General features: G+C 35.8%; 2 protein-coding genes across 5 annotated transcripts in view; one reads left to right on the top strand and one right to left on the bottom strand.

Moving 5' to 3' along the window:
- The first annotated feature begins 6,029 nt into the window (after positions 1–6,029).
- LOC135073320 (myosin-11-like) overlaps positions 6,030–20,937 on the top strand; it is a 48,630-nt gene continuing 33,722 nt past the window's right edge. The window contains exons 1-19 of one of the 4 annotated variants that reach the window (XM_063967449.1): positions 6,030–6,173; positions 6,578–6,666; positions 7,238–7,300; positions 7,591–7,699; positions 7,915–8,021; positions 8,096–8,279; positions 8,502–8,650; positions 8,805–8,926; positions 9,002–9,155; positions 9,419–9,637; positions 9,914–10,029; positions 10,117–10,225; positions 10,335–10,494; positions 10,590–10,729; positions 11,013–11,131; positions 11,209–11,326; positions 11,572–11,778; positions 12,005–12,247; positions 13,759–13,882. In XM_063967449.1, coding sequence (XP_063823519.1) covers positions 6,134–6,173; positions 6,578–6,666; positions 7,238–7,300; positions 7,591–7,699; positions 7,915–8,021; positions 8,096–8,279; positions 8,502–8,650; positions 8,805–8,926; positions 9,002–9,155; positions 9,419–9,637; positions 9,914–10,029; positions 10,117–10,225; positions 10,335–10,494; positions 10,590–10,729; positions 11,013–11,131; positions 11,209–11,326; positions 11,572–11,778; positions 12,005–12,247; positions 13,759–13,815 — 2,505 coding nt within the window. In that variant the 5' untranslated portion in view covers positions 6,030–6,133 and the 3' untranslated portion in view covers positions 13,816–13,882. Of the gene's footprint in view, positions 6,174–6,577; positions 6,667–7,237; positions 7,301–7,590; positions 7,700–7,914; positions 8,022–8,095; positions 8,280–8,501; positions 8,651–8,804; positions 8,927–9,001; positions 9,156–9,418; positions 9,638–9,913; positions 10,030–10,116; positions 10,226–10,334; positions 10,495–10,589; positions 10,730–11,012; positions 11,132–11,208; positions 11,327–11,571; positions 11,779–12,004; positions 12,248–13,758; positions 13,883–20,937 lie in introns of those variants that run through there. The other 3 variants (XM_063967451.1, XM_063967452.1, XM_063967453.1) reach the window with 3 other exon arrangements.
- LOC135073318 (myosin-11-like) lies at positions 13,850–20,896 on the bottom strand. The gene is made up of 19 exons (XM_063967443.1): positions 20,688–20,896; positions 19,928–20,043; positions 19,788–19,850; positions 19,371–19,487; positions 19,178–19,261; positions 19,043–19,099; positions 18,587–18,674; positions 18,414–18,517; positions 18,151–18,337; positions 17,848–17,987; positions 17,479–17,760; positions 17,011–17,193; positions 16,781–16,896; positions 16,344–16,591; positions 15,581–15,705; positions 15,380–15,501; positions 15,118–15,229; positions 14,805–15,044; positions 13,850–14,687 (listed from the first exon to the last, which is right to left on the bottom strand). The coding sequence occupies exons 1-19, from the start codon at positions 20,722–20,724 to the stop codon at positions 13,947–13,949; spliced, it is 3,162 nt and encodes a 1,053-aa protein (XP_063823513.1). The 5' UTR covers positions 20,725–20,896; the 3' UTR covers positions 13,850–13,946.

The raw sequence follows: 20,937 nt of genomic DNA on the forward strand, positions 1-20,937 counted from the left end.
TGCGCTTAGAGTATCAGCTTTTTTAAACAAATAAATATTATTAAAGAGATTCTGTATACTCCAGTGCTATAAGGTCATAATTTATCTAATTAATAAAACATTTAGGGTAAACCAGAGAGTGATTGCCCACTGGTAGTGATTGCCCACTTTAAGAATAATATTGTCAGGTGCTGACTTTGAATCACTCTAGTTAGATTTGAATTTACTTAGTAGATGGCTCCGAGATCAATGTCCTACAGTAGATTTAAAATTTACAATAGGAAACACTAAAAAAACAGTCATGGCGGATTTTGTCAAGACGGGTGAAAATGTTACTCAAACAGGTAAAGACTTTAACAATTTTACTAAGGAATTACTTGCTTAGAGGTTAATTTTTTTTTTCAAGTTATTTAATTTTCAACTAATGGTGTATAGTCATGATGAAATTATAAGTGTTTTCTCCATTATCAATGAAAATAATAGATAAAATTTGATTTCTAACGGTCATTTTAACGGTGGGTAATCACTACACGTAAATCTGTATATTTTTAGTTATTGCCCACCATCATTTCAGTTATTGCCATATGTTAATGTATAGTTATTGCCCAGGGAAATTATTATTAGAGTGTTGCCACCATGCAGTAGCAGTGTTTAAGTTGCTCATTGCTAGACTTGTTTTGCAATTTACAGGCATAAATATTAAAATGGCTTTTAATGTTTCATTTTCAGTATGCCAAAGACTCCAAAAGTTCAATATAACATAGAAAACTTGCAAAAAGCGATCGAAGCTGTACAAGATGTATCCAACAATTTATCTACGAGATAAATTGCTGAAAAATATGCTCTGGCTTGAAAAAAATGATAAAAATTCAAACGCAAATACAAAAAATGAAAATCCTTCGTTAAATCTACTAGTGAAAATGTTAATTGTAAGGAAATAGATACAACTTTAGGGAAGAATAACCAACAGCTAATTGAACATTCTGAGCAATCATTTGAACTGATATCAAAGAAGATAAAAAAATAAATACATATAAAATTCAAATTTTTGCGTCACCTGATTTTTGAAGTAGATGATTCTGTCTCTACCGATTCTGACCATAGCTGGGCACCGTTAATCAAATAGTTAACTTCGTTAATCGTTAAACCGTTACTAAAAAAATTAACTTCGTTAAACGTTAAAACGTTACATTTCGGAAGATTTAACGCAAGTTAACGTTAATCGTTAATCCGTTAACACGTGATAATAAAACGAAAAAAATAAATAATAAGGTTCAAATAATTTCGAAAGCTTGTATCGCGCATGGAATTTATTCCTCTTTTATGTTTGCGCTACAAGCTTTCGAAATTATGTGAACCTTGCATAAGTACAATTATTTTTTCGTTTTAGTACAACTGCCTTTCTGAATAAAAACTTGTTTTAAAAAAAAAGTTTTTAAATTATAATTTTATTATACACTTTTTAGTTGTATCTCAACTCAATCTCAGAGCCTTGGTACAATTACTATACAATTTAGCACCAAAGTGCTCGAAAAGGCAAATCCAACAAACCCGACCCTGGACATCATCTAGTACTATACAATTACCTTACTATACAATAATACTATTACTATACAATTTAGCACCAAATTGCTCGAAAAGACAAATCCAACGAACCCAAATTCGATGCGATTCCGCCGTTTCATTTAGGAGTTTCTATGGCCACCTCTTGACTCCATCATCAGACCAGCTCAATGGTACCATAACATTGCATTGTCATCGTACTTACATGAGTATACGAAAGGACAGTGCCAATCCATGTATCGAAGTTGGACCAAGTGTTGCCCAGAATGAAAACAAACATAGGTAGTGCATTTTGTTCCTCAGGCCAATACTAATTTGTAAACTGGAGCGCACTGCAGCACTGAAATTAGCGCTGTTGCAGTAGTTTGGTTAGTTGACAGAAATTAACTATTTCCAAAATGGAGCAAGAAGTTTTAGCTTACAATAACTTCAACAATCGATTGTAATACACCAATAAATTGATTTTTTTGCAAGGATAAAGAACTGAAAACTTCTTGCTTCGTTTTAGAAATAATGAATTTCTGTCAACTTACCAAACAATTAAAACAGCGCTAGACTAGCGTTTATAAAGAGTGTCTAAATCGCATTAAAGTAACGTGTACGAATGCAGTATGGTTAACTTCAACATAGCGAGTGTTATTTAATGCTACAATCGTGAAATCTTATGCATAGTACGTATACATCGATGATATTTTGTCTTCTATACTTATAATAAATCTGTAGAGAGGTCAATTCTGTACATGAAATATATTTTCAAAATAACTATCAGAGGGTGATTAGTGATCGATACTGATGCCAAAAATGCAATCAGTAAAATTTTTGTCTGTCTGTCTGTCTGTCTGTCTGTCTGTCTGTCTGTCTGTCTGTCTGTCTGTATGTTCCTTATAGAAACAAAAACTACTCGACGGATTTTAACGAAACTTGGCACAATTATTCTTCGTACTCCTGGGCAGGTTATAGGATACTTAGGAATTCCAACGGGAACGGGAATTAGCGGGAAAATCCTTTTGTATGAAAAATCTAAACCGCTTAAGTTAGACGCTTGAAATTTGGCATGCAGGTATCTTAGTAGATTTAAAGCTTAGTTACAACAGGATATTGCGAAATTCTCACGGGAACGGGAATTAGGGGGAAAATCCTTTTGTATGAAAAATCTAAACCGCTTAAGTTAGACGCTTGAAATTTGGCATGCAGGTATTTTGGCAACAGGATAAATTCCCACGGGAACGGGAGTTGTGGGAAAAAACATTTGTATGAAAAAATCAAAACCGCTTAAGTAGGTCGCTCAAAATTTGGCATGCGGTATCTTAGTAAATTTAAAGCTTAGTTACAACAGGATATTGCAAAATTCCCACGGGAGCGGGAGTTAGCAGGAAAAAACATTTGTATGAAAAAATCTGAACCGCTTAAGTTAGACGCTTGAAATTTGGCATGCAGGTATCTTAATAAACTTAAAGCTTAGTTACAACAGGATATTGCAAAATTCCCACGGGAACGGGAGTTAGCGGGAAAAAACATTTGTATGAAAAGATCTAAACCGCGAAATGAAGAAAATGAAGGGGGTAAAACGGGATCCACGCGTACGAAGTCGCGGGCGGCCGCTAGTATGTAAATAATTCAAAACAAAACTCTTTTTTTCTCTTAACTCCAGGGATAGATTTCAGTACGCTTCGGTTTAGACATTAGTATAGGCCTGAGGAACAAAATGCACTATGGCTTGATTCTGGGCAACACTTGGTCCAGACCCTGGCACTATCCTTCAGCTCAATCGGTTGAGGAGAACTGGTCTTAAATTCAGTTGTAAATAACCAAAAAAAAATTTTTTTTTAAACCGTTGCGTTAGTGATTTGGTTACAAAAACTATTGTTTTGGGTTCTAGAAGTTCAGGAAGCCCGAACGTACTTGTCAGAATGCGTTTTTCAGCGCGCCTGTTGTATCTTTTTGGTAAACAGTAGGTACTGGATTAACGATTAACGGACTTAGTATAATTTAACGGAAGTTAACGAGTCCGTTAATATTTTTTAAAGTTAACTTAAAAGTTAATCCGTTAATAGAAATGTTAACTTCGTTAATTAACGATTAACGGATTAACGAGTTAATGCCCAGCTATGATTCTGACTCATCAACATCAGCTCAAGAAATATTTGATAATATAGTTAATAAGGCCAAACGCAATTTATTTTGAAATTTTGAAGACTGTACTACTAGATTTTAAGTTTAATGTTTTGTTTTGTTTATTTAAAGTCTATTTTGTCATTTTAAAATTGATTATTTTGTTTTAAGATACTGGGCAATTACTGTGCTTTGATGTGGGCAATTAGTGTAAGTAATGGGCAATGACTGTACTTTTTGGAGGATTTTAAATTTATTTCAATATTTTGTAAGTTACGTAAGTTTTAACTAAAAACTGTTAATATTCTGTTTAACAGTTTATTGAGGTATAAGAAAAAAGTCATAAATGGTCGATAATTAAAATACTTTCTTCAATTTTTCATCTCAATGTGTTTGAAATCTTTAAGTGGGCAATAGCTATACGGTTTACCCTATATCCGAACGCATTTTGCGAGGCGCACGTTTTTGTTGACGATATTAGAGTAACAGGTCACGGTCGGCCGGCGTATTTCCGCGCCTAGCGCGTCTCAAAATATCTCTCTTTCTCCTAACGATTCAAACCAACGCTGAAAAACAGAGATTGAGATCGCGTGGTCATTGGCATCTCGCGTTGTACGTTCAAACATACCTATGTTATCTATCTATCGTATACATATACGACCAATACCATGTTACATTTTGGTGCGAGTATTTCGCCTTTAAAAATGTATGGGCGAGAATTTAGATGCCCTGAAAAGGATGTAAAAGGTACGCTATAACATAGTACAATGCTTCATAATGAAAAGAAAGTATAAAAAATGCATTGAACACAGATGAATACGGAGGCGAGCGGCGTTAGATATTTTTGAGAAGATACTCGTAACTATTTAAAATCTGAACACTTTTTTAATCTGGTCAAAGTTAAAGTTCTCCCGACCAAAACTTTCAATATGTACCTACCTACTGTATGGGCTTTTCCAAAATGAACAAACTTTGGTTTCTGTCAGGTAGAGCCATACGAGAATTTGACAAGTAGGTAGGTAGATCTAGATATTATTATTATACACTGTAAATAGATGGATCAGTTTTATGCGTGCTTTTATTTTTTCAGCTGGAAAGTCCAGCAGATGTGACATTTTCCATTGAAATGTTTGTTCGCATGAATCGAAAAGACGCAGAGTCAATGAGAGAAACAAAGCGGATTCCTCCACTATTCGCCACGGTGAGCACCGCGACCGATGGTTTAACACCCATACTAATGTCAATGTGACAAAGTTGTTTATTTATGTAATTTGTAGTAGGTAATATGTATTTTAAGGCAGAACTACAATACTCTACTTTACTTTAATAATAGATACCAACGTTAATGAAAGTAAAACCACCTTCGTTTATCGTCGAGATTGTCGATTCAAAAAAGTCGTAATGTTTTTGTCTTGAATCTTTATTTTCCAAACATAACTTAATTAAATTCAAAAGGCAGGAATAGCATGACATTTTTAACATTTTACAAAGTGATAAAAGAACACTATGCACTACACTTGTATACACAGCTTTACAATTTAAAATAGCTAGTTATTTAATGCTAATCGATTTAAACTTACCTTATTTATTTACTGTGAGTATTATTGAAACTTGTCGACTTCAAGAAGTCCTTTTGTATTTAGGTCAAAGATAATGTTATTAATTATTGTATGATACAATAATACTTTAGATTGGTCCTTAAAAATATTAAGTACCTAGTTAAAAAAGGTTTTAGGTTTCAGGAATACATTTTGCGCAATACATTATCTTGGTTTGAAGAAGTATTTAATTTACGATTTTACTGATTGTAGTAGTGACCTTACGATTTGCAAGTAAGTACTGATAAATGCATGATTTTAAAATATATTTTCAAATTGATATGATAGCTATAAAATCAAGGTCCAACCAAATTATGTCAAGGTGAGTTATCAAAAACAAACAGTATCTACTTAAGGTGTGGTGTTTAAACACAATTAGTATACATTTTACGGTAAAGAAACTAATTTTATAGTCATGTACAAAATTTTATTACTTTAAAAAGTTTCAGGCTCTCTTGTTAGTGTTTTGTAATTGTATGAAAGACATGAAAGTTTTCAGGATTAATAAATTATCCATATTTATTCGATAAGTAGAGTCAAGCTTCTAACTAACTTCACGCCTTAACTCTACACCTCAGTCAAATAAATATGTGGCACGGCCGTTTTGAATCATTTAAAAATAACACTTAACAAGTTAAGGGGGTTTATTACGAGTAATCTAAGGTTAAGGGACTCTGTAAAAGTTAACGCTATTTTTTTATCAAGTTTCGAGTAGAAATATAAACTTATCAGATGCATAGAGCAAGACAGACTTAGGAAAGAAGAAAATGAAACTGACAAAGTCATTATGTACCAATGACGGGATAAGCGAAATTGATAAAATTAAAAGTTTGCCTTACTTTATAATAAAATTTTATAAAAAATACCAAAAATATAACATAATGTTACGTGCTGCAATACCGCCTCTACCTCCGTCACTGGGTATGCGTTATTTACTTTAAAATAATTTATCAATAATGTGCAACAATCTCAGCATCACAATGTGGTTAGACACCTAGCTAGTCCTCCACAATCCATTAAATTTATTTAAACCTAAGTTGATTGTAGTTTGTACCAAGGGTTTTTATTAATGTGTTTCATAAAGACGTGAAAAATACTAAAGCTTTATTACATACATGCTGAACATTGATGGAAACACGTCGTATCTTTGGCTTGTCTTTCTTGAAGGTTCAATTGCCTTGTTTCAGTTCAGTATTGGTTGTAAATTTCTTATCGTAATCACTTGAAGATTAGGCAATAAGTAAATATGATAACTGCATAAAGTGGTTGTTGGATAATATTAATAAAATATTAGCAATTGGCTGTATTTAAGAGTTTGGTTTCAGACATGAACGCCAGCATGAAAAAGCGCGGGCCCCGGCCCTCGCTTAGCAAGCGGGCACACTCCAGCAGCCCAGTCGCACCACGTGCTAGAGTATGTTATAAACCCTATTATTACTTTATTCTATTAACAAATCATTATCTCTTCTAGTATTTTAGTAATGTGTCTTGTAGCTATGTAGTTTCTTCTATTCTCTCCGCATTGAAAAGTTTTATGAAACTTTTTATTACTATAAAATATGCAGTTTCGGGACTTGTGAAACCGGAAATAATTATAAAGCAAATGAAAACAAGTCGCACCCATTGATATCCGAATAATAAATCGATAGCATCGTTTTTATCGACTCTACCAACCTTCATACGAGCCGGGGCTGCAAATAAAACGAATCGAAGGTTTTACATATCAGTTACGAAGTCATAAATAACAAAACGAGCTTTTGTGTTCTGGGAACTTTGCTCGTGCTTGAACCTAAATCAAAGTTTTTATTTATTTTGGCATTGCAGTAATGCAGAATGCATGCTTCTCATAACAATATATTTGAGTCTTAAGTCAGCTTGAGAGGTTTATCATTATAAAAATTTTGTAGTTTTTATGGTGAAGCAAGGATTTGTTAGTAGAGCAAGTTTTTCTTTATAATTCATTTATGGTTACGTTATGTTTTTAGAGTCCTGTCCAAATAAAGAAGCCTGGTTTAGAAAGACGATGCCAAAGTTTGTCACCGTCAAGTGTAAGTAACGTTTAATTTTTGACGTTAAACTACTTGTAAGTGAGACGAGGACATAATACTCTTTCAAGTACGTATTAGAAAGAAATAAAATACATTTATTTGACACACTATAACAACAAATTACAGAAATTAATACGTTAATAAAATAATAATTTAAAAATTATGCCAAATAGGCTTCCACTCAGCATAGCCGCAATGTGTAGCACCACGACGCTGGTTTTCAGTGGTCGCCTGATTGTAGTGGTGTTATTAAATATTAGCATTATTAAATACATATTAATTTATTTTAGCAAGCGTCAAGAAAGTCGATGTTGCGACCTGCGTTCGCACCGACAAGTGCATCTGCTCCCGAGACCGCCAACAATACGAATCCTACAAATTCACAACCGGAATCCGACGGTAACCTCAAAGCCTATTATGATATCGTAAAAATTACCATACTAGACCATTTTAAAGCGAACATAGAACCTTTATTATTACCAAAAACATAGTCTAAATAATGTAGAGTCATAGTAAAAGGCATGCAAAAAGTAGCTAGTAAGTATATTTGAAAATTGGTATTAGGCATATTTGAATTACATTATGTTACTAGTGACGAGATTTTCTTTTTACAGAAAAAGAACCCGTGTTACCGCAATGCCTTATAACAAAAATGTTAAGAAACTTGGCAACGAAAAAAAGAGAGTTTATTAAATTGAGAAAAAGTGTCATTTTACAGCAAGTGAGATGCCTTCTAATTTGAATCGGAACCTGTTATTTTTGTAAGCTACAGATTAATGAAGTTATTGTTTGCAGAATTCTTTGCTAGAACATTTCGCTGCTCTAAAAGAGTTAGAATCAAGAGCTGGTGTCACCAATGAAGAAGGATTGGGTGATGTGAGGATCCTGTCGGTCTCGGGCTGGCCTGCTCACGACCTCCTGCTGCTGGTCCGCGACGACCTGGCGACACCATTGAGCGGGGAGATTAATGGCCTTTTCGGTACACCAGACTTTCCACGACTTATCGATGAGATAACCTTCTATACTTACACGATAAAAGTAATACGTGTTAAATTACCTTCGACAATGATAACGTAACATTGAATGAAATGTAATTTATATTTATGATAAATTGATAAAAATGGTTACCAAGTTAAGCTTACCTATATGTATAGGGTGTGTATTAACATGTTAATAACAGCTCTTATGGTTGAAAACATAGGGCCTCAAGTTCTACAGCAGCTCCATGCTCAGCTGAACCCGATTCCTGAGGAGGTGCTTGGAATGGGAGCCGAGATCATGGCACGACGTATCGAACTCCTCAATCTCCTTCGAGGGAAGCACAGGACAGATCGAGCTACGTATCTCACTGTGAGTTTAGAAATAAATACGAATAACAATAAAAAATAAAATGCTGTTGGTTTTCTAAACAAACAAAAAAATAGCAGTATTATAGATTAAAGTGATAGCACTCGCCACTGATAAACATAAGTACTTAATTCTTACTGTTCATTCTCTATTTTAGAATTTAGAGTGGAAAACGAAAAATACTGAATTTGACCACGAAACAGAAAAATTGCATAGAATGGTTGCAGGTACAGCAGAGAACCTAAAAGCTAAAATAAATTATTCTTTGGAACTAGCAAGGTATTGTTGAATTTGTACTCTTTATATTAGTAGTAGTAGTTGTACAATATTGTTAACCCTTAAATTTATATCCAGAGTCCCTTGGTTAGATCGTGATTCGATGATCAGAAAAGTTGAACGTGTGCAAAAAGAAAATATGATACTGCAACATAAAATTGAGGAAATGACAAAGGAAAAACCCGATGATAGTAAAGATGCTAACGGACATGATACAACGCCAACATATCAGGTCTGTAGATTCATTTCTCCTTACACTAACACGTAGGTTCAGTTTGGGAAATCTGAAAGTATCCATAGTTTTGAAGGGGTACCTATGGACATACATAGCTCCTTTGTTGTTTTGCCATTGTATTATCTATTTGGCTAATGTTTAGAATCTAATTACATGGTTTGCGAAAGAATAGCTAGCGTAACAGAAGTACATCAATGGCCTGCAAATGCAAAGTTACTCCCGGTGATTGAGCGTACTTTATGTAAGTTATTCTACTGCAGGCGTTATTCGAAGAGCTGACGAAAGAGCGAGCAGCCCGCGAAGCCCTGAAGGAGGTGGTGTCTGCGGCGGAGAGCATGCTGCGGGTGGCGCGCGCGCGCATAGCGACGCTGGAGCGGCAGCTCAAGGACACGCGCGCCGAGCTCGACGCCGCGCGCCGCAAGCACAAAGACCTCGAGCAACTCGTAAACAGACTCGCACTCGAACATTCACATAAGACAGTGAAGTTGTGACACTCTACATACGACTTTGCGGTCGTTTTCTTTAGATAAATTCAAACTCCCTGATGACCAGATTCTTGATTGTTAAATTGCAAGTTCTGTGAATGCGTCTGTGATTAGCTGATGGATATTTCCATTCAGCTTGCAAGCACTTTGTCTTTCACACGTCTTATTATCAGGCCATTTGCATTTTCTCTTTAATATTTTGAGTTTTAGATCATCAGATAATTTAAAAGCTTTATTCTCTTGAGACAACCACTAACGTTTCTTTTACAGTATCGCCATCGTGAAACGAGTTACGATGCACGATCTAAAAAGCTGCTTGAAGTGTCCAAAACTGGAGAAATTACAATTGAAGCTTTGTCTCGACAACGTGACGCTCTTGAACTCAGGTGCTTTGCCATTAGATTAGCAATATGGAAATAGTTTTAAAAATCTTAAAATCATTTTAAAAAATACTTTGAATATTTTCATGATAGGGTAAAGGAACTTCGCGAACAAGCAGAGATGGCAGAAAGAGCGGCCGAATTCCGCGAGGCCGAACAGCGTGCGAGAGCTGATTCGCTTCAGGCGAAGGTAGCAGAACAGGTGCCTTACATGACTCATGTTATATTTCCATTTGATTTCTCATAATATCCAGTTAGAGCACCAAATGCGGCGTCTATTTAATTCTTTATGAAATTTGTCGAGAGTATAGTTTTTTCAGGAGAAATGTAAAGAGGTTGCTGAAGATAAAGTGGGTGAGCTTGAAGCGCGGGTTAAGGAATTGGAAGAACAACTGTCAGCCTTACGAGAACGATCGGTGAGACTGGTTGACATGGAGCGCAGAAGGTGCCTTGAATATGTTCCATCAAAAGGTAAGTAAACAATAGACAATAATTATAATCATCATTCCATTAGGGAGCTAATCAACCTACCGATCAATATTTATATCATTGTTATTTTTTGATAGAAAATGAGCCATCTGACAGAGAAACGGAGATATGGAAGGAGCTTCAAGTTACGAGAGTTGCGCTGTCCCGAGCAGAAGAGGAACTACGCCAAAGTCGAGCTGACAAAGACAGTTTTCTAAACTCTCTATCGAGAATTGCGGTAATAATTTAGCTTTTCTTTTACACAGGGAATACAGGAAGTTCTAAAATAACATTACACGAACACCATAGTTCCAACCCATGAAAAATATTTAAAAATGTTGTCATATTGTGGGTACCTAATTCGAATTCTAGCTTTTCGTGTTTTTGGGTAGTTGGTTAACTTTTAGGTTTTTATGTATTCAGTGGACGGCCTGTGAAATGTAATTTTTATGATTTTTCATGATATAGATATGTTAATATGATATTATTTGAATAAAGTACCTACTTTTTATATTTTCCAGCAAGGAGAAGGCACGGATAACTTACAAGATAAGATGGCTACGGAATTGTTAGACAGGGAACAAAAAGTTGTCAAATTGCAACATATCATAGAAGAACAACGAGAAAATGAAAAACTAATGTATGCTTCTCGGGTATCTTTTACTGAATTTTCTTTAAAAAGTAGCATTTTATATTAACTTTTTGTATTCATCACAGGGAACAAACTATGACTCAGTATGAGAATCAATTAGCGGCACTGCGCCTTGAAGTGAAACGATTAAGAAATTACGACTGTTATGCCAAAGAAGTCCAGTATCAAGAATTGCAGACTGAGGTAAATACTAAGGTATTTCGTCATCTTTTGGCTGGTCTAGAGCTGCCACATCCTTTATTAACAGGCACCTTTTTGTAGTTGTCGTCCTACATTCAGTTAGCGAATTCAGTTTACAAATTTTGCACATTCTGTATCACGGGAATAACTTCAACACGTCATAGTTCGACCAGGTGTACCACGGACAATGACTGATGAATACAAGACTTGAACCACTGATCCCCTGAAGTGTTATATATTATTTACAGCTGCTAGAGATGCACATGCAAGTGGAGACGTTGTCGCGCGAGCGCACGGCGCTGGTGACTGCAGCAGCGTCGCGCGCGCTCATGCTGGAACGTCACGAGCGTGCAGCTGAACTTTTCGCGCGAATGACACGCGCGCGTCGAGACCTCGCCGCCCTCCTAGATGGACGGACAGAACCGCCTCCTATAGAGGAGGCAGCGCATGCAGAGGTAATTAAATTGTTTTGTCCTTTTAGTTTGTGTGTCAGTTATTGAAGCGAAAATTTCTTGGTAGAGATAGAGACCAATAAATTCCAGTGTGCAATTCAAATAGTTCTCAACTTGCATTTTGTTTGGGCCATTCGTGACAAAAATTGTAAATCTGGTGCCACCACAAACTCACTATTTAACAAGCATCAAAAAAGTCTCAAATCTCACTCAAATACACATTATCCAGGTGTCCAGATCTCTGTCATCTGTGTGCGCGAACGCAGCGGACACATGGACAGCGTTGCGAGCTGAGCGCGCACGCGTTTTACGCCTGGAAAGCGCCGTGCTGGCTCAGAGCCTACAGCTGGAGCGCGAGGGCCGCGTGCGCACACAGCTGGAGCGCCGCCGTGCTATGCTGGAACGAGACCTGTTGCGCGCTCAACACGCCGCCTCCTCCGAACACTCCACAATGGGCAAGAATCCAAGTTTGGTATTTCTATGAATTAGTTTATTTCTTTCTGTAGAATAGCTGCTACATAGATAACTAAGCCTGCTGCACTGATTTTAGTTGGACTTAAAAATACATAGCATATTGCTCGGGAACTGTCAATAGTCACATGATACGAAGTAGTCTGTTTGGTTACCATGTATGTAAGGTACTTTATCAGTAAACCTGAGCACCTTTGTAACTATACTGGTCATCACAAAAATCGGCCCACCTACGTTTTATAGGAAAACTCGTTTCTACTGACACAATCATGGTGCCCAAACAATATTGGTGTTATTTGAAAGCCCAATAAATATCCATAAAGAAAACACATTTCATTTCTTAATAAACGATTAACATACTCGTATACCTACAATAAATGTGACTTGAAAAAAGACCTAACTTTGGGCTCACCTCTGGGATCAATTAGACCAATTTTTATGGTTATAAAACCAAATAATGATCTCACGTGTCCTCTTTAACAGATGGATAGTGATTAATCCCAACTTAACAGTATTAAAACCATAAAAGTTGGCTCAAGCGTAACTACCTATTTTTTGAAGAAGTGACTCTGGATCCTTCTAAAGACACATTTTTGGGGTAAAAACCTTTCCTTTAATGAAATGAACTTTAGAACTAGGCTTTCAAATGGTGCCAACATTTGTGGGAAGTGGGAATGCATACGTTTGAAAGTGCTTGCCGCGGGAGGGTCGATTTTTGTGATGACCAATGACGTATGTCAGTGCTTTGAGGTATGGCAGCTGTCATTTTGACATACCTATTATGACGTGGCAGAGCATATAGTTCCAAAATACTGAACTGTCCTATGCATGACATTGACAGTGGGGCGCCACCGTCAATACCGGATCGCTGGTTCCGATTTTTACCATGTTTGAAACCATATAGTTGAACGATGGTAGCGCCCCCCTGTCATTGAGTTTGGCGGGACAGTTCAGCGTGGGTCATCTATATGGGATTTTGACATACCTATTAATCCTCTTATGACGTGACGACGTGACAGAGCATACAAATCCTGCCCCCCTAGACAAAACGCATTTTTTGATCGAATCGAAAATCGAATCCGTCAAAACTCCATACAAAAAAGGGGCTTTTCGACCACTTTTCGACTGGTTTGCGATTATAATTTGCACTTTGTCTAGACCCACTGAAGTCTCGCTGACATTTGACATAACAAAAAACCCTCCCGCGCCGCTCCCATACCTCAGACACTGACTCTGATAAGCGCTACAGCTATAGTTGGTAGAAATAACTTCATATACGATGCCTTTCGAGTTGATAAGTTGGTATTTTGTGTCTTATTGTATGATAGTGTGCAAACGTTTCTTTTCAAAATTAATAAAACAAGTAAGTAACAATGCTTTATTTTTGTCCACCTTTCCCGTTCTATACCTACCACAGAAATGTACTAACTAGTAGGATCTACCTAAAGGACTTTAAGTGGGAACTGGACTTTTTGTTTGACAATTTGATTAACCTTTCATTTACGTTTCCAGATTCCGGACATTTTTTGGCATAAACAAGAGAAGATGACAGCATTTATGTATTATTAATAACAAAAAAATAGAAACCTGTTTGTCATTATTAATAAAATATTGTTATTAATTTCAGAAAATAAGTTTTATTTATTACAAAACAAAACAATAATTAAAAACAATAGGTACGAAACGAATATTTAGTAAAATTATGAAAGTCTATGACCAGCGAATTTAAACATTTTACACTTTTTATCTTCGCGAAGTTGAATGGGAGTTATAAAATTAAGATTTCTTGACAGATAAATATCTTTTGGTCGCGTCGGTATTTTCCCTCTAGAAACAAAGTTTTCATGTACCGTTGGTGGTATGTCGTACACATTCAGTCCGGGCCCTGGGGTAGAGACATACTTTTGGGTATCTATACTTGTAATAGCCTTTTTTCGGTCTAAATTGTCACTTTTATGTTCGTCGTGTGGTTTTTTAGAATAAGAATCGACTACAATTTTTGTAGGCATATTTTCGTGGTGGTCTTCGTATACTGAAATATTGTTTCTATCATGATGCGCATATCTTTCACTTTTATTTGGATTTATATGATCTCCAGCGTAACTCTTTTTAGTGAAATACATTGCCTGAGTATGATGACCTCTAGGATCCACTGGACTTCCCAATTCATCTTCGAGTATTTTAATTATACTGTCTAGATTATCAGCTGGAGTATCGATGCTTCTTTTGCGTTCCATGTGGTATGTTTCATAGTCTGCTATTTTACTTTCCAAGTATTGTATTTTCTCTTGATCTTTTCTTCTATGAGCGCTTGCTTTGCGTGTTTGGTCTTCCAACGTTAGTATGATCTTTTCTAATTGACTTATTTGCTGTTTTCTTGTTTCGAGGTTTGTAACAAGTGATTCAATTTCAGCGTTTTTGTCAGTCAACTGCTGATTAAGCTGCAATAGACATGAAAGTATTTGTTAATACTTATTTAAAAAAAAAAGAGCTGCATGGTTAAAGCAGTTTTAATCAATTTGTATATTAAGGAAACAACATGTATGTTTCGTACTTACATCCATATCTGCCTGAGTCCGTATTTCCAAGTTATTTCTAAGTAATTTAATAATGTTAGTATGTTCTTCTTCTTTTTCCGATAGCATCTTTATAATCCCATCTCTTTGCTCTATTATATGTTCTTGTTCCGCAACAGTTTCGATATGTCGCTCAAGCTCCATATCTTTTTTCTGTAATGCCTCTGCGAGTTCACCGTTTTGTCGAGTAGTTTCCAATAATTTAGCTCGTTGTTGATTTATCTGATAGAAACATTTAATTGAAAATTAACTGCATAAAATAAAAATATGTAGTTACATTATTAATTACAATTACCATTCCATGTAGTTCTTTTAGGTTTTCAAAATCTCCGAAGTCCTCTTGTAATTGAGAAATATGATTTTTGAGAGACTTTAGTTGCTCTTCGTATGACGTCATTTTACTTTCACTGTGAAAATAATTTAATTTCATTTGTATCACGGGTAACACTCAATAATTAAACAGTTAATTTGTCTAGTGTGAGGATGTTAATTCTACTGCCTGTAATATGAAATGGCACGCAAGAATGCTCTACATTTGAGGATAAGTTTCAATTTACCTTTCCTGTAACTGCTGTTCTAATAAAGTTACTTTTTTCTCTAACTCTGAAATATATTCATCTTTATTTGATATGTCTTGCCGCAAGTCTTGCTCCAATGTTAACGTTTGTTTGAAGTTACGCTAAAACAAAGTTATAGAGCGGTTTATTATTTTTACTAACTCTCCTAGTACTCCTATTTTGTTTTTAGTTTCAGGTTACCTCGATTTCCTTCAAAGCATCACACTGCTCAGCAAGACGTTTTCGGTAGCTGTCCATTTCTTCATTAGCCATAGTTAATTCATGTTTTGTTAATTCTAACTCTCTCAAATATTCAGTAGCTTTACCTTCAAATAAAAGTTATCAATACATATTTTTTCGTATCAAAATCAAAAGATTATATTTATTAGTTGACGTTCTAGATACCTATCTATTAGGTATTGCTTGTATGATAAAATAGGGTCCGTGGCCGAGTCCCCCTGTGTTCGACGCACCCGTGGTCGACGCCCCCGGTCAGATAGAAGCAATTTTTAATCAAATGTACAGTCAGTCACAAAAATATTTATAAACGAATAAATATTTATACTGATCGTACAAATAAATGTTTAATATTATTTTACCATAGTGATACCTAAAAATACAATAGGTTTTATTTTAACCTATCATATTTTATAATAGGTTTTATTTACCTATAATAACATGTAAATCGTTTTACCTAATCATAATAATTGTAACAATCAGTCTTTAAAATAACTCTACTCTCTCTACATTTAACTAACTACAAATATAAGTTTTAAGTATTTTTAACAAAAAATTAAATACATCATTTTAAATAGCGTCAAACATGCATGGTTTTCGTTGACTGTACTTAGTGCAAAAGCCGAAAAAAATATGATATTAAATTTATTTAAATCGGGGGCTTCAACCACGGGTGCTTCGAATACTGGGGGACTCGGCCACGGACCCATAAAATATTGATACTTACAAAGCTGTGCCTCTTTTTCTTGTAATTGTTTACACATATCTTTATGTTTCAGCTCGGACTCTAATAACTGCGAGCAAAGAGACTCGACCTTAGCTTCTAATTTGTGTTTTTCTTCTTTTTCATCCTCATATCGTTTCTCAATTTCTATGAGCTTAACCACATTGATATTCATTTCATGCTTTACATGTTTCAGAGATTCATTATAATGGGTAGATAATTCAGTAATGCGTTTCTCCAAATCCTCTTTTCTGAAATTTAAAATCAAGATGCGTAGTTTTACTTCTATAAATGTAGTGTACGTTTTTACATGTACTTACTTCTATAAATGTGGTAAAAATAAAAAAAATAAATTAAGCAAAACGAACCAAAATACAATGTAAATGTAGTTAGATTAATATTTATGTACTTTTGCTTTATGATTATTTGATAAGACTTACTCAGTTTGCAACTTTTCACGCGCTTCAGCAATTTCCTCCAAATGCGAAGTATTTTCTCGTATAGATTCTGTAAACTTATTAAGTTCCTTGTCAAACTCGTGCTGTAACTTTTGATTCTGCAATAGACAATTATTACTTATGAGTTTGGATTAATTAGAACAAGATGTAGCAATAGGAAGGAAAGGTAGTTTGATAGATGTGAAATTTTCTAATTTAGAATAGGTTGTGACCTGCTCCCGTAGTTGCTGCACCGTGCGCTCCAAGTTCCAAGTCTTGGAGCGGGCTTGCTCCAGCGCGGCTTCCAGCTGGGAGGCCTGCTCGCCGCTTATTTTCACCTGCCCCTCCGCACGGGTGAGGCGGTCTCTGATCACAATTCGCTTGCACTTTTCTTCTTTCAGCTGTTTTTCTAATTCCTGCAGAAAATATAGCATCTCTGTCAGTACGTTCTTGTCAAGAAGTATACATTCAGGAAGATCCATTTTTGATAGTTTTTTGATAGCTAAGTAGTGTTGAATATTAAAGAAGATAAGGAGGTGGCGAAATATAAATATTATGAAGTTGTAGGTAGAAGTAGAGCCTGTAAAACACAATGAAAAACGCTTTTCATCGGAAAATTTAGCTGTAGATCTATTTAAATTTGTAAAACTATAAGAAACTCTACTCACAGGACAAAGCTACATTAAATTAATATTACACACCTCGACTCTATTTCTGTTGGCGCTGGACTTAAGATGATCAACATTGTGTATTTGTTTCCTGAGATCATCTTTCTGCGCGTTCAGTTCTGATATTTCATACGTCAGCTGTTCGCTGCGCATCTGGGCGGCCACCGTATCTTTCACGCATTTTCTGATGAAGGCTACGATATCATTTAGCTCGTCAAAAAACTCGTTTTTAACCTTTTCCAAGGAGCATGCAAGCATTTCGTTCTCCGCGTTAAATTCATTGATTTTCTTCAGTAATTGACTCAAGCTGACATCCTTAGAACAAGATTAAAAATAATAATTTCATCGGGACGAAATCATGCAACGCAAGTGTTATTAACATGAAACTCTAAACTAACTTACTTTTTTCGTTGTCATGGCTTCTAATGTTTCGATAATTGCTTTTCTCATCACTAATGTTTGCTCGCAGGTTCCAACTAATTTTGATGGCATATTATACAGTTTATTCATATCGATGGCCACTGGCGTTTTTGATGAAGCATCTGCAATATAAGTTCAGCCAGCAAATACTTAAGTAGTTTTCATATTTTTGTTGAGGAGCAATAAAGATAAAGTAAAGCAATATTGCGCTAATATGGTAAACATAAAATTTAGGGAATCCGTTGTAGTTCCTGGTATTTTGTAAACGTTGGTCGTAGTACACACCTTCGTGCGGGTGTTTGCCGTCGAAGTGCTTGGAGTTGGCGCACAGCTGCAGCAGCTGGTCTGGCGTCAGGTTGGCCACGTTCATGATGCGCAGCTCTTCAGCCGGCGGCAGGTTCGACCGCTGGCCCAAGGCCGACATCTTTTGATGGGTCACTCCCAAGGCCGCGTAAACTTCCATTATTGCTTTCTAAATAACAAAATACAAATATTAATTGCGCAGTATAAGTAAAAATTAGTCAGCAAAATAATTTTAAGTCATGAACCTGTTTTTCATTTAACTCATTCTTCATCTTTTCGAATTGTACGATCTTTTCCTGCCAGGAGATTTTAAGTTGTGTCACTTTTTCGCTTCGCGATGTTATTGATTCTGCAATATAAATAATTGTCATTGTACAAATAAAACTAAATTCAATGCAACAACTTCAATCGGCTCTACCTTTTTCGTTTAAATCCGCGTAAATAGGTGCTCCTTCTAATATTTCACTTTGTTGCAACTCCAAGTCCTCATGCCTATTGATAGTTTCCTGAAAACGACAGAAATTTTCTTGTATTGATAAATTTTCTTATTCACTTACCTTAAATAAACCAGCTGGGCTAGGATGCGCGCCGTGGTAAAATTTTATCGATCACTAGCGGCCACCCGCGACTTCGTACGCGTGGATCCTGTTAGGCGTAGAGTTTCTGAATTTTCTTTGCTATAAACCTTTCCAACGAATGCAAAACCGTGGAAATCGGTTCGTGCGTTCTGGAGTTATAGCGTCAGGAAGGAAAACCCGACTTATTTTTATATAGTAGATTTTAGAATGCGTTGTATGCTCCATGTCGCGTAAAATCGATAAAATGGCACGATTAAAGTTTATCGCGGCGCGCATCTTAGGCCTACTGGTGTTACCTGATCAGGTAGACAAGTCATTGTTCGGTTAGTATAAACGGTTTTTGTCGGTTGTTTCTGTAAATGAATAGTTTGTAATGTAAAAGTGGCTCATGAAAAATATAGCAAAAATATTGAATTGAAAACGTGTGTTACCGGAACCAATACAGTTATTGGCCGAGGTGTTTTGCTGTGTACCATATTTTCATGGGGAATTCTTCTAGGTATCGTTGATGGTCGCTGCATATAAGAGACACTATTATTTTGTAACATTTCTAAGAGAATTCATTTAGATATTAGATCTCTAACATCACAAAGTTTCTGATCTTAATAAAACTTTTCAATTTACCCTCGGAGCCGGCAGGAGTCTCTCCTTCTCGGGCCGCGAGGACCGGTTCACTGGAAACGCAGGCTTTGTGGACGCCATGTCATCTTTTGTTCGATTCGCTGACTTCGGTCTTGGTTGCTACAAGTGATTAAAATACACAATACAAAGAACTTATGTACTCGTATTAAAGCTCTACTTACTGTATACCTACTTTATTGTTGAACCTAACTATTGAAGCTCTATATTCTACTTAATGTGCAGTCTCTGCCACGTTTGTAAATTCATTGTTAGCATTTACCTGATACTTTTATTTCAAGTTCATGCAATAGATGAGTCAAATTTCTATTAGTTTTGTCCATGATGTTACTACTATAGCACTTGTGATTTGTTCGTATAGGTTTTTTCAGGACCAGTACTTATAAAAAAGGAAAAACTTACTTCACCAGATCGTGGTCGTGAATTAGGCCTGGACACGAAGCGAGGCTGTTGTGCTGACACAACCTGAATGTACAATGAGAATTTAAATTAAATACAAACTGTATTTAGTTTCATTCCATTTAAAATTTTATAGAACATACCACCAATTTAGAATTACCAGCGGCTTTCGTCTTGTATGCCGGTGGTTTTTGTCGTGCTAAAGGTAGTCGTTGAGGTATGTGGCACTTGATTGGCCCTCTAGCGGCATTTATGATGTCTACAATAGAAAAAGACTTTAGTTCGCAGGTGAACATCTCGGTTTAGTCAAAATTGTAATACAGTAGAACGCCGATTATCCGAATTAATTGGGACCGGGGTCGATTCGGATAATCGAAAATTCGGATAATCGGACATAGACTGGTAATAGGGAAAAACCAACTGTTACACATAGAATAAACTTTAATTAGTTTGACAAACAGATATCCGAATTAATTGGGACCGGGGTCGATTCGGATAATCGAAAATTCGGATAATCGGACATAGACTGGTAATAGGGAAAAACCAACTGTTACACATAGAATAAACTTTAATTAGTTTGACAAACAGATATATTTCCTACTTGGCGTTATTGTAGAACTGCTACAATAACGCTCAGTTGAAATATATCCGAATTCCACCAAAAAAATAAAAAAATTCTTGGTTTTAATTTTTTATATTACGCTTAGGACCGATTCGGATAATTGGCGATTCGGTTAATCGGCGTTCCGATAATCGGAAACCGGAAAATCGGTATTATGGTAATATCAACTGTTTCTATTTAAAAGAACCTCATAGGAAAAGAGGGTATGAACTATGGGTACAGAACAAAAGGAACTTAAGAATTTTTAAAGTGGTTAAGTCTTTGAAGCCTGAAGAATTTACCTTGCACCCTCGGTTCACCAGGATCCAAATGTGACATATTATTTCACATAACTTCGAATTTAGATGTTACAAGATTTTCATAAACATCCACGGAATAAAGTCTCGTTCAAATTAATATTCAACAAAAATTTCATTATTTTCAATATTCCAAAAGTGAACGCCGTTGACATACCTACCTACGTCATTTTTGGCAGAAGATTGAAAATGAAAGAAAAGAATAAAAAGCAGTTTAGAAACTCTATTACCAGTG

This window comes from Ostrinia nubilalis, chromosome 7, assembly GCF_963855985.1.
Source record: "Ostrinia nubilalis chromosome 7, ilOstNubi1.1, whole genome shotgun sequence".
NCBI lineage: Eukaryota > Metazoa > Arthropoda > Insecta > Lepidoptera > Crambidae > Ostrinia > Ostrinia nubilalis.

What these genes read in the sequence shown, in the direction of transcription:
- LOC135073318 (XM_063967443.1), bottom strand. Translation starts at nt 20,724, where the DNA reads ATGTCACATTTGGATCCTGGTGAACCGAGGGTGCAAG. An exon ending in AGAAAAAGAGGCACAGCTTT is followed by an intron (nt 15,706 to 16,343) that starts GTAAGTATCAAT and finishes TTTTATTTGAAG; the next exon opens with GTAAAGCTACTGAATATTTG. An exon ending in ATGCTTTGAAGGAAATCGAG is followed by an intron (nt 15,502 to 15,580) that starts GTAACCTGAAAC and finishes ACTTTGTTTTAG; the next exon opens with CGTAACTTCAAACAAACGTT.